The sequence below is a fragment of the Sebastes fasciatus genome, chromosome 24, assembly GCF_043250625.1.
Source record: "Sebastes fasciatus isolate fSebFas1 chromosome 24, fSebFas1.pri, whole genome shotgun sequence".
NCBI classification, from domain to species: Eukaryota; Metazoa; Chordata; class Actinopteri; order Perciformes; family Sebastidae; genus Sebastes; species Sebastes fasciatus.
In genome coordinates, this window is record NC_133818.1 from 17,689,152 (window position 1) to 17,706,152 (window position 17,001).

At 41.2% G+C, this 17,001-nt stretch overlaps 1 protein-coding gene across 1 annotated transcript in view; it reads right to left on the reverse strand.

Moving 5' to 3' along the window:
* The window catches only part of LOC141763220 (sodium/potassium-transporting ATPase subunit alpha-1), a 30,196-nt gene that overhangs the window by 9,040 nt on the left and 4,155 nt on the right, over positions 1 to 17,001 (reverse strand). Inside the window, exons 2-10 of the mRNA XM_074627711.1 lie at positions 6,707 to 6,820; positions 5,930 to 5,989; positions 3,609 to 3,710; positions 3,404 to 3,505; positions 2,345 to 2,458; positions 1,836 to 1,970; positions 1,244 to 1,361; positions 884 to 1,152; positions 105 to 413 (exon numbers count right to left, since the gene is read on the reverse strand). Coding sequence (XP_074483812.1) covers positions 105 to 413; positions 884 to 1,152; positions 1,244 to 1,361; positions 1,836 to 1,970; positions 2,345 to 2,458; positions 3,404 to 3,505; positions 3,609 to 3,710; positions 5,930 to 5,989; positions 6,707 to 6,820 — 1,323 coding nt within the window. The remainder of the gene's footprint in view (positions 1 to 104; positions 414 to 883; positions 1,153 to 1,243; positions 1,362 to 1,835; positions 1,971 to 2,344; positions 2,459 to 3,403; positions 3,506 to 3,608; positions 3,711 to 5,929; positions 5,990 to 6,706; positions 6,821 to 17,001) is intronic.

A 17,001-nucleotide genomic window follows, 5' to 3' on the forward strand; every position in this document is an offset into this window, starting at 1 on the left:
TAATTATTCCTCTAATGACGTTACACAAGTCATGAGAAAAACCCTGCGAGAGAAGACTTAATATTTGGAAATATTTATTTATGTAAAAAGAAAGAGAAACCTACCTTCAGGATGGGGAGGTTGGACTGCTCCGCCAGGAAGACGGCGCGGTTGCAGAGCCCGGCGATCCTGGCCAGGGCGCCCCAGGTGGCGGAGCTCCTGTCGAAGGAGGTCCCGCTCTGGTTCTCGGTGGTGTCGGCCTCGTGGATCTGGTTGTCGAACCACATGTGGGCCACGGTCATCCTGTTCTGGGTCAGGGTGCCGGTCTTGTCGGAGCAGATGGTGGAGGTGGAGCCCAGGGTCTCCACGGCTTCCAGGTTCTTCACCAGGCAGTTCTTCTTCGCCATGCGCTTAGCGGTCAGGGTCAGACACACCTAGAGACGGGAGTGCTTGGGTCAGTTTTTGGCAGCTTAGATAATACGGTGTACGGTCCTACACCCCTAACCATTTATCATTATTTATTCATGTGTTTATTTATTTTCTTTCTTTTAACTATGATTATTTAATTTTGTTTTTATATTTGTGTGCATTTATTTATTTATTTTTTTGTACACTTCTTTTCCTTGCGTGGTTTTAGTTGTGTATCCTGTGAGTCTTGTCATGGGTGGGGGGCAGGTGGGATATCCATCAGTCCAAACATGTTTGTACAGTGGATTGTCAGAGTTGCATTAACAAAATTCTGAAATAAACTTTGTTAAAAAAAAACAATCACTTTGAATGATTAACTAATGATAATGTAGAAAAACAAAGATTTTAAATTTAGGACGGTCCGCATTCATTTCGGTTCCGGTAGGATGGTGATCCATAGTTCGACCTTTAATACACAACAAACACCAGGACTCACGGTGACGGTAGCCAGGAGACCTTCTGGCACGTTGGCGACGATGATACCGATGAGGAAGATGACGGCCTCCAGCCAGCTGTACCCGAGGGCGAGGGAGAGGACGAAGAAGGAGACGCCCAGGAAGACGGCCACGCCGGTGATGATGTGGATGAAGTGCTCGATCTCGATGGAGATGGGGGTGCGTCCGACTTCCAGTCCGGAGGCTAGCGTGGCGATGCGACCCATGACGGTGCGGTCTCCGGTGCTGATCACGATACCACGGGCGGTTCCTGTAGAAACCACGGTTAGATACATATTTTCACTTATTCACTACAGATAAAATGCGTCTGTGAACACCTTTGGTGCATCCTGTCATCGTACCTTCAACACAGTTGGTGGAGAAGAAAGCAATGTTCCTGGTCTCCAAAGGGTTCTCGTTGGAGAAGTCAGGAGTACGGGTCTGGGGCTCTGATTCGCCGGTCAGAGACGAGTTGTCCACCTGAGGATTGAAACACAGACTGTGATTGACGGAACAAAGAAAAACAACGTGGCTACTGGAAAGAGAGACACAAAGTTCCTCTCTCAGGGAGGAAAACAAACTGTTTTTCCTCCACATGTTAAGCCCTTTTGTCAGCCTTTGATGGTAGATTCGGTAGTGGAGCAACAGCTAGATGCTGCAGACGCAGGTGACGAGATACAACAATGAATGATGCATACGCTGATGGAGAGGCATGGGGAATAACTGGGTCAAGTGTTGCTCTTGGGTGTTGGGTTCAGTTCAGGACCCAAAATGGGTCACAGGTTTGTTTTTGTCCCCATAATAAGATGAAAAGGCTTTTTATCAAAATAGTGACTGCGAATGACAAGTTTAAGAGGGCAGGCTCTACTTCACAGTCACAAGGCACCGTCTGATAGTTAAATGTCAGTGATATGAACAAAAAGGTGGTCGACAGAAGAAAATGACTTCACCCACCTTGCAGCCGTGAGCGGAGATGATTCTCAGATCAGCGGGGATCCTGTCTCCACCTTTCACCTCCACCAAATCGCCGACCACAACTTCCTCGGCGTTGATACACTTCTTCTCGCCGTCGCGGAGAACCAGGGCTTGCTACGAGACGAGACATGACGGAGACGGACACTTATGTAAGACAAAGGAGAAAGTGAGACTGGCCGTTTTTAGCTGCGTCCACTTCCCACCTCCTGCATGAGGGTTCTTTTTTCATAATAATGAAAATGATTAACCTCCAAATGATTTAACAGGGCTAATGAGATTCAGATGTCAAGAGGATTCTGTTGTTTTTGTAGCGCAAAGAGGATAAGACCTTGAATTAACATAGTGAATTAAGAGCTGACATGGTGACAACACCGAGGCTTTTTCAAAGAAGAGGTTTCACTTCATTTGTTGTGAGCTTAGTACAAAAAACACGTCGAAGCAGAAGATCAAAACTAGATGAATAAAGGTTTAAACTGTGAGAGGGGCACCTGTGGGACCAGGTTCTTGAAGGAGTCCATGATCTTGGAGCTCTTGGCCTCTTGGTAGTAGGAGAAGCAACCAGTGATGATGACGACAGCAGAGAGCACGACACCCAGGTACAACTGTGAACATAGAAAAACAGATTTACATTTTGGGGAACAATATAGACAATTTGTTTCTTTGTGTATCGCAACAGTTTAACCCAACATTTCAATTAGGAGCCAGCTTCTAACATTATCTGCTGTTTCGTGCTGTAAAACTGTCTAACCCTGAACCACAATCGCCTCACAATGATGAAGAAATAGTTGATTTTATTACATTGGTGCTGGTAAACTGTAGGGGTGAATCGATGCAGCATAGTATCGCAGTGTTTTGCGCTGCAATATTGTATCGATACACGGACGTAAAGTATCGATCTTTTATTCAATAAATGATTAAACTCTTAACAATTCGACGCAATTCTGTCTTTCAGAGGTTGTAGTGGGCTCAGTCTTAGAGCTAGAGTGAAGATCCTGGTATCACATGGAAGTAGACAACCTAACGAATCCATCGGTACCAACCATGTCATGTTAGCTTGTCACAACGGAGGCTAGATAACGCTCCAAACGTACGCTAAATTTTGGCGAGGAAAAACTGGCATGGCCATTTTCAAAGGGATCTCTTGACCTCTGATCTCAAGATATGTGAATGAAAACACTGAGATGAACAGAGTGAGAACTATATCTTATCGGATAAAACAGATGTTGTCAAACTGCATAATTTGCAGTTGAAAAAAAGATAATAAATGGTAATATATCTTATCGCAAAATGTTTAAAATCGCAGTAAGATCAAATCGTGATAATATCGTATCGTGGGGCCTCCCATACCTGGTAAACTGCAAAGTTATTCCATTATAATACCTACTTATTGTCAATTTCATACCACCAGCCGATCATAAAACATGCTTTGACCTAATAAAAACATATAAAATAGTCAAAGGATGGCTCATTAATGCTAAGCTGTGATTAAACCATGCTCTATACCGTCACATCAATGCACTACATAGCCTACAAGGACCTGTTCTTACATTGTCATTAGCAGGCTCATCCTCCATTACAGCCTGGATACCATATGCCAGGAAACAGAGGAGGGCACCGGTCCACAGAAGCATGGAGAAACCGCCAAACATCTGAGGGGAAAACAGAACAGGAGTGACCTCTTAAGCCTGAAAATGTGAGTTTTCTCAGTTTGTGGAAAGCTGTATATTAGGAGAGCGAGACTGCACGTGTTACCTGCTTGCAGAATTTGACCCACTCCGGGGTGGTGGGAGGAGGAGTGAGGGCGTTGGGCCCATCACGAATCAGAATCTCAGCAGCCTTCGCACCAGTCAAACCCTGATGTGAGAGGAAGATACACAGTTACAGTAGCTGAGAGAAGTCAGATAAACAACCATGTCTCATTGTAAATACATCCTTGTTGTTTGCCAGCCAACCACACGTGTACACACAAACTCACTGACACATATTTAAATCCAGGGGGGGATGTAGGTGCTACTAGTTGCCTAGCAACACAGCATCAACAGAAGAAAAAAACAGGGCCGTCTCCTTCATGAGCAGGTAGGAGGAAGAAAACAGAAGGAAGGAGAGAAGTGGAGATAAAAGAGGACATTAGAGGAGAAGCAAATAGGATCATATGAAATCAGGGCACAGGGGCTTCTGCGGCTTATAAATTATTCACAACCGCTGCACATGCATGCATGCACGCTGAGCGCGGACACCCCAGTTTAGAGGCACTCATTAACTATTCTCCTTGATCTTTCCTGCATCATCAGGGGCACATTTGAATGAGGAGAGAGGGCGAGTTGGAGTGTGTGAGTGAATGTGGTGGCTTGAAGGCATGTTTGCATTCACACCAAATCAGGCGTCGTGGCGACAACGCCAAATTTCACATTCATTTGAAAAATGGCAACGCAGTGGCTCGTAGTGAAAAGTTGAATCAACTTCTGGAGAAACCCGACGTGATGTCACACTGAGGTGGCCAATCACGTAAGCGGTGATCCAGAGCCGTACGACCCAATCACGAGGGAGTACAAAGACGTTAATCATCATGCAATCGCTTGCCATTAAATGGGCCGTGACGCTACATGTCCACCAGGTCTGGCGAGGACCTTAAGGGATGTGTTGCGCCACTCAACTGGCCGCTCAAGCGGTGACATACCCTATAGTGGAATGCACCGGATCAAGCACTTGATCAACCATCACAGTGTGAAATAAAGTGTTACTGTTTTACTGATATTCAGTCAAAATATGTGATCGGGAGATCGGCATTAATGCTTTCTAGTCGCCGATCCCTTGTGCATTGTGAACAACAAATCGACAGGAGGAGAACTCGATGGCGGTTATATTCGAGTTACATTATGGTGCGAAGGTAAATTATAACATTATTATGATTTGTGTAAATATAGTTTTTGGCGAGAAACTTGAATAAATCCAGTTGTTTGAGGGAGATGTTTTCACAACAATATAAAATAGATAATAAAGAGAGAATTATGACCCTTTTAACTTCCTAACACTAGCTCTAAGCAGCTTATAATATATCATTAGAAGCATGACTTGGCATTTTAGGTTTGCTGAATATGGAGAATTGACACAGACATGATTGATGTGTTTACAGAACATTTTGTATTTTTTGTATACTAATGCCAAGAATTTTTATTTTTATCTACAACAAAGTAAAATGATAACATGTCAATTTAAAAACAACATCAAAAACTGTCTGTATCGGCCGATATGGCTCATGTATGATCGCAATCGGTATCTGCGGCAAAAAAACGTGATCGGTACATCTCTAAAAGTTAGATTTGCTCCCTTTTCTTCTGCCGATCCGATCCGTGACTTTTGTGATCCGTTGCACACCGAACCCGATTGGTCCCTGGTTTCCTGCTCGCCGTTTCGCAGCTTGCTCGTAAACTTTCGGTTATTTCTCTAAACAATCAATCAAAATCCACTTCTGAAAACATTTTAGGCAAGAAATAGGCGATGCCACTGCTGAATCTTGTGTCACTTTAGGACTAGATCGCCTCGTTTAACAGCTTGGTCTGAGTTTTGTGAGCCGGCCGCGTTGTGTTGGATGGGCTCTCCAAAGGTAACAAAATCCACCTGCCAGCACCTCTACAGCTAAATATTGAGATCAGATCATCCAGCTCCTGTTCCCTGCAACCCCCCCTCCCTCCTCTTTCTTCTTTGTTGAAGACACCCTGGAGAGCTGAGCCTGTAGTGGCTGATCACATCCTCTGTGACATTTCCTTCATGATGTGAGAGGAGATCTCCTCCCTCTTTAAAGTCCTCTTTTTAATTCATCTGAGCCGCATTAATCATTCAGTCACTGAATATCAACAGACAGACTCAAGAGATATTTGATATTTATCTCATCTCCATGATAAAAGCAGACACTTTGACAGAAATCCTCTCTTCAGAATGACATTACAATGCCAGCGTTTGGAGACAAGGACACTGGCTGTCAGAATAACACCTTAGTGTGACTTTTAAAAGCTACATTTCAGGTACAACACATTCAAAACAATCACATAATACAACACATTGATCTCACTCACATTGCTGAGGTCTGTTCCATATTTGCGGTTGAGCTCATCGAGAGTCAGCTTGTGATCATCCTGCGAGGAGAGAAGAAGGTGGCGTCAGTCCAGTGTTTTTGTCTGTATGCATGTGTGTGTGTCCGATATGCCAAAAAGCCAGTGACATTCACATCTCATCGTGTGCTGACCTTTCATTATTAAAATGACGGAGAAATGGTCACAGCTTTAGGAGAAAGGAGTGAATGGATGAGGAGCCCACAAATGACACAGGGAGGTAAGAAGAAAGGAGGAAGAGAAGGATAAAAGGGAAAGAGGAAGAGCAGAAGGAAGATGGCAGGTGAGCAATAAATTGAGAAAAGAGGAGCATTAAATGAAGGAGAAAGAGAGGACAAGTAGGAAACACAATATATCTGCAATTTTAAAATGTAAATTTAAGCATTACACCATGCAGTGAAACCTAGAGTTGAATGTCATACTCAAACAGTAAATAATAAGCTGTAATGGATCCAGAAATCTAATTATATCTACTTTTATAGCTTCATACATGATACAAAATAACATTCAATTATTATTTTGTGCCATTCTTCAAGGCATTTCAGTACTTTAAGAACTTGAATTTATCATATATCATAATATAATAGTTCCTGTGTGTGGTTTTACATGAGAGAGAGGCGGTAAGAAGAGGCACATGAAGGGAGGAGAGGTAGAAGACATCAAACCAACATGATGGAGAGGATGGGATAGTCATAAGGGAAGCAGGAAGAGCTCCTGAGGCTGATGAGTGAAGGCACTCACCATGTCCACTTCCTTCTTCAGTTCATCCATATCCTTCTCTTTCTTCTTCCCCTTCGCTTTCTTCTTGCTGCACTGCTCCGAGGTAGCAGCCAGCTCATACTGCTCGCGTCCTTCCTGGAAACACAACGAAGGAGGGGGAAAAAAAAGGAAAATAAAAACATTAATTAGTAACGTATATTAGTGATGAGCAGTGCTGCCCTCAGCAGAGATAGAGACTTGCAACTTGGACACAACATAAGCTGGGTTTTGGGACTTTTAGTCCCAGGAACTACTTTGAATGGGTGATATTATCAGAAAGTGAGCCTCAGTTAACACATACATTTGTGCGAGTAAAGCAATACTGTACCGAAGCGCTTGATACCGACCATGGCTGTATAACAGGCTTAAATGGGGTACTTTTAGAGGCCTGAAGATGTCAAATCACCAAGTTATTCAAAAGCAAAGCTTTTAAAAAAAGTCTCTCGCGAAAACTCCAGTAAGTCTGATGTCATATCATTTGGGCTGCAAAAAGTTGATGAAACTATTACAGTCACAACTTGTGTGTGTGGCAACAAAAGAGACCCTGCATCAGCAACATACTGACTACTGCTGAGAGGTGTCTGATGCAACGGGAGCACGTCTGGTGTCTGATGATGACTCAAAATGCCAGAAGTCATTTCGTCATGCTGCGTCGTTTTGAGAACACCATGTGGGTCAACGCACTTAGAAAGCAGATATAAAAGAGTAAACACAGCCAAGTTTGAGAAGTGAGAAAACTGTGGCCTAAATTGCAGAGACAAACTTTAACAGACAGTCCAAGGAAAGAAAATAGAGGCACCTCTTAACTTGTCACACGGAGTTAGGGCGTGAGATCAAGAGCCCTGTCGGATGAGGGAAAGAAAGTCTTGGATGCCATCTGTCACTGCAAAAACAACTCCATGGGGATCCAGTTTTTCAGGATTTGCAAAACTTTTCTAACTTTCTATTGTGAGAGCAGCTTTTTAGGAACTATTTTCCTTTTGGTTTGGTCCAAATCCATCAGCTGGTTATTAATTAGACTGAAAATTCAGCTTAATATGTGTGATTATTGATCCATGTACAGGTGATATGAACATCTCTTAATCTGCGGTACATTCACATATCGTGATAAAAAGGTTCTCAAAGGATCAGTCGAGCTCAAGAGTGACACTTTGACAGTGTACATCAACAATGAAAGCAAAGGGAGGAGCGAGCATTGTGTCGTTTTTGGTCAGTTGGAAGATAAGTGCTTTTTGTTGCATGGCGAGACAGATTAAGCTTCGGGGTGAAAACTAAATTGTTTAACACCCACGTTTGAGTGTGAAAAACACACAACGCTTTACTCGTTCACCAACAGCTTTCCTGAACATAACCTCGCCAATTAAAGGAGCTCAGGCAGCCAAACCCCAGAGTGGAACAATAAACCACACTGGAGTCATTTACTGGTAATCACACTTGGGGACATTTTGTTGATTTTAAGTCTGACTGTGACACAAATTCTCTCGCTGTAGGCAGGAACAATTTTAATTAAAACCAGGGTCTCACAGAAACGCACACAGTTTAAGTTTCACAGAGTATCCTGACTGCCATCAGCTGTGGCTCTTTGCCACAGAGCGACAGGGCTGTCTCCTCCACATACATCCCCTCTCATTATCACTGGCCGCTGTAGCTGACAGAGCAACAAAAGGCCCGAGCGAAGATTGTGTCTTCTAGACGGCTGGAAGCCAGACGGTGCGTGAGACAGAGCGACAGGGTGAAGGTGAGATAGGAAGGAAGAAAGGAGATTAGGGACAGAAGAGGAGGTGAAGGGAAAGTGAACTCTGCATAAAGGGATGGGAGTGCTAAATCATGCACTGAATATGAACGTAAATCACACAGCAGTAAACAACCAAAACACTTCTATCATCTCATACCCAACGCAAAATAATTCACCAAGCTAGTGTGCCATCATCCATCCTGCCCGCTGTCTTGCCACAGGTATAATCAGGTGAGTTGCCACCAGCACCTGTATGAGCCTACACTCCACTTATAGACACCCTAACTTATTTATTCCATGTTATCCATTAGGGCTGCACAATGAGAATAATAATGTAAAGATGATCATTCCCTTGAATATTCCAAATCATATCGCTATAAAATAGTCGCAATTAGATATTTTTTCTAAATCATGCAGCCCTACCTGATATACTTCTTACAAGAATATGAAAATCCTTCTTCCAGACTGAAAGTCGATACCAAGATACAAACAAACCACCAATTTAAAGTACCATTTCTTGTTGTTTTGGACCATAAAACATCTGCTGTGCAGCTAGCATGGCGTTCCAGTACCCATACTACCATACAATTTAGCATGCCGGAAAGAGATTTAGTATGTCCTATTACATAGTATGTCAAATGCAGTATGCCAAAAATACCAGGATGTCCTACTACATCCGGTCACGTTTTGCATGCTATTCCGGCCCACAATTTTCTGCACAGCGGATATATGAGCAAGTGTTAAGTTAAAGGCCCAATGTTATGAGGAAGTAGTATGTCCAAATCCTGCATGCAACAGTAAGGGCAGCTGCAGTGCGCAAGAAGTAAAAAGAAAAAGTTTTGAGATTTGAAACGTAGCCATCATCTTGTTTCTATAAATGGCTTCTTAATGAATTTCCAAACTATTTACAATATTATGGTACATATTGATATTGCAATATAAAACTACATGTATTTCATCTATATTATCCACTCTGTGAACAAATCAGTGCCCGAAAAGGGCATTTATGTACAAACTGTTGCCTAATGTGTGTATGAAATGCATACAAAAATACATTTAAAGTGGGATATATTACCAACATATAGGTAGAAATAGAAATGCATCCAAGACACGTGTGATGGTCATGTTACTGCTGAATTAGGGCAGCTTTTTTTGGTCCAATTCAGGCACTGGAACAAACACAACATGATTAGCATCCATGTGTTTGTGGCTTTGGCCCTGAAGGACCACTGGCACTTAACAGGTGAACCGTGTGTGTGTGTGTGTGTGTGTGTGTGTGTGTGTGTGTGTGTGTGTGTGTGTGTGTGTGTGTGTGTGTGCTAATCACAGAGAGCCAGAGAAAGTTACGCCTGTGTGTGTTTCAGGTAGAGGTAACAGGAGATGGCAACACTAGAAGCCAACATCGATTAGCAGTTAAGGTTCATCTATAATTCAGTCCAGTACAAGCATCTGAGGTGTTAGAATGCTAGCAGTGAAGAAAGGAGGCCAAGTGACTACAAACGGGCTATTTGTCTGCATGCAACGCCACCGCGTGCATAAGCCATTTTGAAAACTCTTTAGAAGGCGACATATTTGACACAGAATGACCCGCGGCGTTACGACCACATATGGACTTCCTGCACACGGCCTCAGTCATGGAAATATGCTAGCTAATATTGTTTTTCTACTGCAGTCGCCTTTTCAAGTTTCCCAGGGAGCCGGCGGAGCAGAGTGTGTGATCCAGCACATGTTGTTATTGTTGCGCCAGCCCCCCGGCCGGCTAAGCTGGGAAAACACCGAGCCTGGTTCTGGATCACTGCGGCCACATCGTAGCCTCTGGACCCCCGAGGGCCCCCGGGGGCCATCTGGCTTTAGGCAAATAATTCACAAACAGTGGTCCACGTTGGAACGCAGACTTTATTCCCAACAGAAATGACAGAGGTACTACTGGTTAGCTTGAGCCTCATTCAAATACTAAGATATTTGTTTCCTTTTTGTGTTTATCTTAACATTAGAATAGGTCTATCAGAATAATAATAAAATAATAATGTTGTCATTTCCAGATTTAATTTCACAACAACCTTACTATACCGGTAGATATTTAGAGATATCTAAAAAAATAACCTAATTTTCTAAAACTATGTGTAACATGACATCTTTTTCTAAAGACTAAAACATCGATCGAGAAAATAACTGGCAGATTAATTTGATGACGGAAATGCTGTTCTGTCTTTCAGAGGTTGTAGAAGGCTCAGTTTGGAAAGAAGCTATAAATAAAACTAAATAAGAAAAAATATAATAAGGTAGAAATAAAACTTAATAAGAAAAAATAATAAAATAAAGAAGCTAGAAATAAAACAAAATAAGAACAAATATAATAAGGTAGAAATAAAACAAAATAAGAAAAAATATACGGTAGAAATAAAACAAAATAGTAAAAAATAATAAAATAAGAAGCTAGAAACAAAACAAAATAAGAAAATAAGAAAAAAAATAAGAAAGAAGCTAGAAATAAAGTAAGAGCAAAGCTACTGGTATCACATGAAACTAGAAAACCTAAGGAATCCATTGGTACCAATCATGTTAGCTTGTTGGGAAGAACACTAAATAAAGCTACAAACTTACGCCACATTTTGGTGAGGAAGAAGTGTCATGGCCATTTTCAAAGGGTTCCCTTGACCTCTGACCTCCAGATATGTGAATGAAAACTGAGATGAACAGAGTGAAAACTGGATCTTATTAAATAAAACAGATGTTGACAAACTGCATGATTTAAAAAAGCATTAAAACTACTTCTACTGAAGTACCTATAATCACAGTAAAGAAGGAAAGGTGTATTTTCTAAAATGATTTAACAATGATGACGCATAACAGCAATCAAACAATGCTCTTTGGTTACCCGAAGAGGCCTGTATATCTGCAAGAAGATCCAAACAGCTGTTAGCCTATTACAAATGCACCACTTCCACTAAATAAATAGAGACTGAGGAAATGGGAGAGTAGAAATGTTAACCCATTTCAGGGCATGATGTCGTCCCTGGCAACAGACTCAGAGAGTGAGTCGATGTTCAAAAACTCAAACTGTGATATAGTGTTGTGGAAAGCTGCTCCCATGTTGGACCAGCAGTTGTTTACATCTGACAAGAGACGGTGAAGCTGCTGCTGCTCAGTCCTCCTGTCTGCTCTTGACATTTCTTGAAAAGTCAAGATAGTCGCAATCAGACAATTGCCAGCAAGCTGCTGATGACACATCTCCACCCTCATCAGTGACATTTTCTTCATTCTGTTTGTGCACGTTCTTTATTCTCGGTAGTATGGGGAGTTTGGGGACTGCATGTACAGTAATTCACGGCCTGATAATCTCAAAACACCTGTGTGCAAAGCCATCAGACCAGACGGTTTCACTCTGAAGTTCACTCACTTCACACTCTCAAATAAGCCTTAGACACCCCTCAGGGATTTAGTCAGCTTACTCATCTTACTCACATTAAACAGAAATGAGTTCACCTACCAGAAACCACTTCCTGTAGTCATTTTGTACTCAGACGTCCAAAATCACATACTATGCACTACATACTCAATAGGTGTACGATCATTCAACATACATTTGTGTGAATAAACAGTAGTATGTATCTTTTCGGACGCACTGAGCTGTCATGTACACTTCCTGAGAGCCTCCTTGCCAGTTGGAGACGTGTAACCACGGTAACCTGTACCATCCTCATGTGACCAGGAACGACAATTTCTAAGAATCAAAGTCTGAATTCATTTAAAATATATATTACGCCTAGGAAAGTAAAATCTTATACTCACTCTTAAACTGAAGCGTTATTGATGTTACAGAGCTGGCCGTCAACGTCCGTCGTCACTATCGCATTGCATTGTGAGATATTTATGCCGCCGTATTGTCAAGGAGTATTGAAGCCAAGTGAAGAAACTCCGGTGTTTTTTCGACAACAGCCACTGCTGCCATTTTGGACTGAAATATATTATTATTTATAATATTGTATTGTTCAACACAAGCCATTTCGGTAGAATATGACAATAGAATAATCAATTTGTTATACTTTTCAGGCGGACGTTTGACTGGTAGTTGCTTTCAGTCCAAAATGGCGGAGGCGTAGCTCTGCTGCTGGGCGCTGATGTTGCAATGCAACGAACAATTGACTTTCACTTCTTGGCGATATACGTTCTTTGGTAGTGTCCAGCGTTGCATACTGTAATATTTCACCGGAAATAGTATGCAATTCGCGTACTATTGGTTTCATACTAAGGTTTTGGACATACTAGAAAATCCTACATACTGTTCAAGCGTACTACGTAGCGTGTTAAGTGTGGAATTTCAGGCGCAACCTTTATAAATGCTCAACTAAACTTTTTACTAGAGTCCTTGTTGATGGTTTTTAATAAGATGGACACAATCCTGTTTATTTTGTACATGACATCATATTTTCTGAAGCTGATTTGGCAAAATACAACACAGACCAAAGCTATTATACTAATCACAGATATGATATGTAACATTTTAAAGAAAGCTCCTGCAGTAGAGATTCTGCAAACTCCACTAATAGTGCCTCCTCTAAATGTTAGCCGTGTTATTTTACAGATTTGTGTCGTGATTTTGGCCCTACTTTTTTAGAAAAAATCCCTTTTGGTATTCACCTTATGTGCGATGCATCAAAGGTGAAATGTCTTGTTATGCAGCGCTGTTTTCCACATAAAAGACGGTGTTCTCCCACAGGAGACGAGAAAGTAAACCCCGACCTCGAGGAGTAGCATCCAAGGTCAACATATCAACATCGAAAAACTAATCAAAGTGTAAGGAGGAACAAAGGGATGGAGGGTGAGAGGAGGCCAGTAATGGAAGGATGCTCAGATGGAAAAACAAACAGCATAACGCGCACAGAGAAGCCTACTGGACACAGAACAATAGCCCTTTGTACAACTTCCACAAAATCTGCATCAAAAACACAAACAAAAGGCTCAGAAATCTTTTCATATGACTGTTAAGACCACGGGCATGTGAGCCACTTTATCCGACCAACACATTTTCTTAAGCCTTTCAAAATGGAGTATGGCCAAGGAACAAAACTTTACAAAAATGTGGCTTATTGTTTTGGGCTGTTTTGTTTGCACTATCAACCAGGCTGCAGCTGAATCTGATCACAGTTTTAGTGCAGATTACGGACTGAAAAGCCTCATTCAGTGACGTCAAGATCAGTTATACCAGTTTAAGGAAGAGAAAAGCCAGGATTTGTGTGAGAACCTTTCAAATAGTTGAATGAACGAGCCTCTCCGAATAGCAATGAAACCCCCAAAAACACAAGAATTTTTGAGGCCTCTTTCCCCCCCTTTACTTCCTTTTTTTCCTCGCCTGAGAGAACAACGTCCTACAGGCTTTAACTCTCGTCAGAGCAGCGTTCGGTCAAGCAGCCGCATATTTTAAAGCACACACTTTTTTGACTTGAATTCCTATGAACTGTCCTTCCTGGTGCCAGCGGGGTCTTTAGCCAGATTCACAAGCTGTTCATTCAACTGTGCCGACACACACACACACAGTCCTGGGACTTTGCCCGGTTGCTACCAGCGACCATTGCCACACCTCTTCAGATATATGAATGGACAGTCAAGTGTTGTAGCCCCCCCTCTTTTCCCCTCTCTCCTTTACTCCTTCATTTCCTCCAACTACTTTCCTGTTTAAACGGCGAACAGAAAGTGTGTTAATTTACACGTGGTCATGTTTAACACTCCCTCCACGTCCTGCGCAACTTCCAGCAGAACAAAAGTGAATGAATGAATCAATGGCTTTCCTTGTTGGAAACTTTGTGGGGACTTTTTCTGCTGCTGCCAGGGTGACACACAGCACCACCACCAACAGGACAAATCTGCCACCATCAACTCACAGTGCTTTTGTTTGTCATGTGAATGTGGTGTCATGGGACTTAGCCATAGTGACAGTAAACTACAAAAAAATCAATACAGCTTATTATCGCTATATTTTGCGTGCAATATTTTATCGATACAAAGACGTCAAGTCTCAATCTTTTATTATATAAACTATTAAGCTCTTAACAATCTGACGCTATTCTGTCTTTCAGAGGTTGTAGCAGGCTCAGTTAAGAAAGAAGCTAGAAATGAAACAAAATAAGAAAAAATAAAATAAGAAACTAGAAATAAAACTAAGAAAAAAATTAAATAAAAAGCTAAAAATCTAACTAAATAATAAAATAAGAAGCTAAAAATAAAACAAAATAAGAAGCTACAAATAAACAAAATAAGAAAATAAAAAGCAAGAAATAAAACAAAATAAGAAAATAAGAAGCTAGAAATAAAAATAAATAGGAAAAAAATAAAAATAAGTAGCTAGAAATAAAACTAAATAAGAAAATAAGAAGCTACAAATAAACTAAATAAGAAAATAAAAAAGAAAAAAAGAAAAGAAAATGAGAAACAAAATAAGAAAATAAGAAGCTTGAAATAAAAACAAATAAGAAAAAAGAAAAAAAAAGAAAAAAAGAAGCCAAAAATAAAACAAAAAAATTGTTTTGGCCGACAAGTTGCACCCGAACACACCGCAAAGACTACAGGCTACTGCCAGTTAACACGTACATTCTGCGCATGCATGAGATGAAATAATTCTCTACACCAGCAGACGGCGGTAGTCTGTATTCATCAATCAAAAAGGGAAACCAGAAGACCGAGGACGGCGATATACAAGCCGTTGTCATGATACATACATGAAACAAAGTGGCGTTTGCCGACCATTTTCACGCCCCTCTCACTCACCACTTAGCTTCATTCCAGACGGCCATGTGGTTGTGAAGATATCCGTGTATTGGAATGATCAGATGAAATAAAGAGTTGACAAACTCTATAATCTGCAGTTGAAAAAAGGTAATAAATCGCAATATATCTTATCGCAATACTCAGCATGTGGCAAAATGTTTAAAATCACAATATTGTGACTTAAGTATCGTGATTATATCTTATTGTTGGGCCTCTGATGATTCTCACCCCTATAAACTACCTCTCAAAATGTGCAGAAAAACATTTGAAAATGTAAAACAGTATACATTTCTTGGCACTTTAATCTCTGCTAACCTTAAATGTGAAAGTTTATAAAATCTTACAGTTGCAATCCTCTTCGATATGGCATCCGGCTGCTGACGGTGGGTCGTGTCTAGAAGCTAACTTGCAAAAACGTGCAAACACTCTTGTGAGACTCGCTGCCCGACAACCTAGCCTAACCTTAACCATTCAAGATCAATGCCTAACCTTAACTATTCAAGATCAATGCCTAACCTTAACCATTCAACATCAATGCCTAACCTTAACTATTCAAGATCAATGCCTAACCTTAACCATTCAAGATCAATGCCTAACCTTAACCATTCAACATCAATGCCTAACCTTAACTATTCCAGTTCAATGCCTAACCTTAACTATTCAAGATCAATGCCTAACCTTAACTATTCCAGTTCAATGCCTAACCTTAACCATTCAAGATCAATGCCTAACCTTAACTATTCCAGTTCAATGCCATAACCATCTTGTGAGTTTCCCAAATTGTGGGTTTACCCTTCTGATAGATACAGTATGTGGCTCTTAAGGAACTTAAAATTTCAAAGAAATATCAACTTTCATCGAGTCACAATCCTCTGCAAAGAACACACATGATTAATTCTTCAAAAGCTTTGTGTTCAGCCATTCACCACGACGACTCTTCATGATAAATTGCTCTCTACGCGGTGTAAAACAAGTCATTTAGAGCTGCAACAATTCATTTAATTTAATTAGTTGTCAACTAAGTCAATCGCCAACTATTTTGATAATCGATTAATCAGTTTGTGCATTTTTTTTTAAGAAGAATTAGTCTAAATTCTCTGAGTTGTCTCTGAGTTGTGGACAAAACAAGACATTTGAGGACATCATCTTGGGATTTGGGAAACACTGAATGACATTTTTCACCATTTTCTGACATTATATAGACCAAACACCTATTGATTCATTGAGAAAATAATTAACAGATTAACCAACATGAAAATAATCGTTAGTTGCAGCCCTAAAGTCATTCAAGAGCTGAACAGGCAACCCGGAGCTGCTCTGGACTAGAATGAATGAACCGGTAAATCAATGGCTCCTTTTCTCTCACATTCAGGCCTTCAGCCACACCTCCGCCACATTAACTGGCCAAGACACCATGGCTACAAGTTGCATCACTTCCTCAAGATGGAAAAAAAATCTGAATGCATCGCACATACTTGTCTCAAACTTCCCAGTGATGACCTGGATTATGACGTGTCTCTTGGCCATGTCACATCTGCTCATGTAGGAAATGCGTGGACCGAGGCAGAGGGGACAGTGTGCTCTGGAGTTTGTTATTTTTAATGTTCCACTTTCACCGAGCAACAGGCTCGCAGTGAAAGTTCAAAGAGCTGTCACAGAAAACAAATGGCGAGGCTCAAGCTGCTTAGCCAAACAGAGGCAGAGGGCTGGCATGTGAGAGAGAAAGAGACAAGAGAAGCAGCAAAAAGATGGATGAAACAAGGTACAACAACGAGAT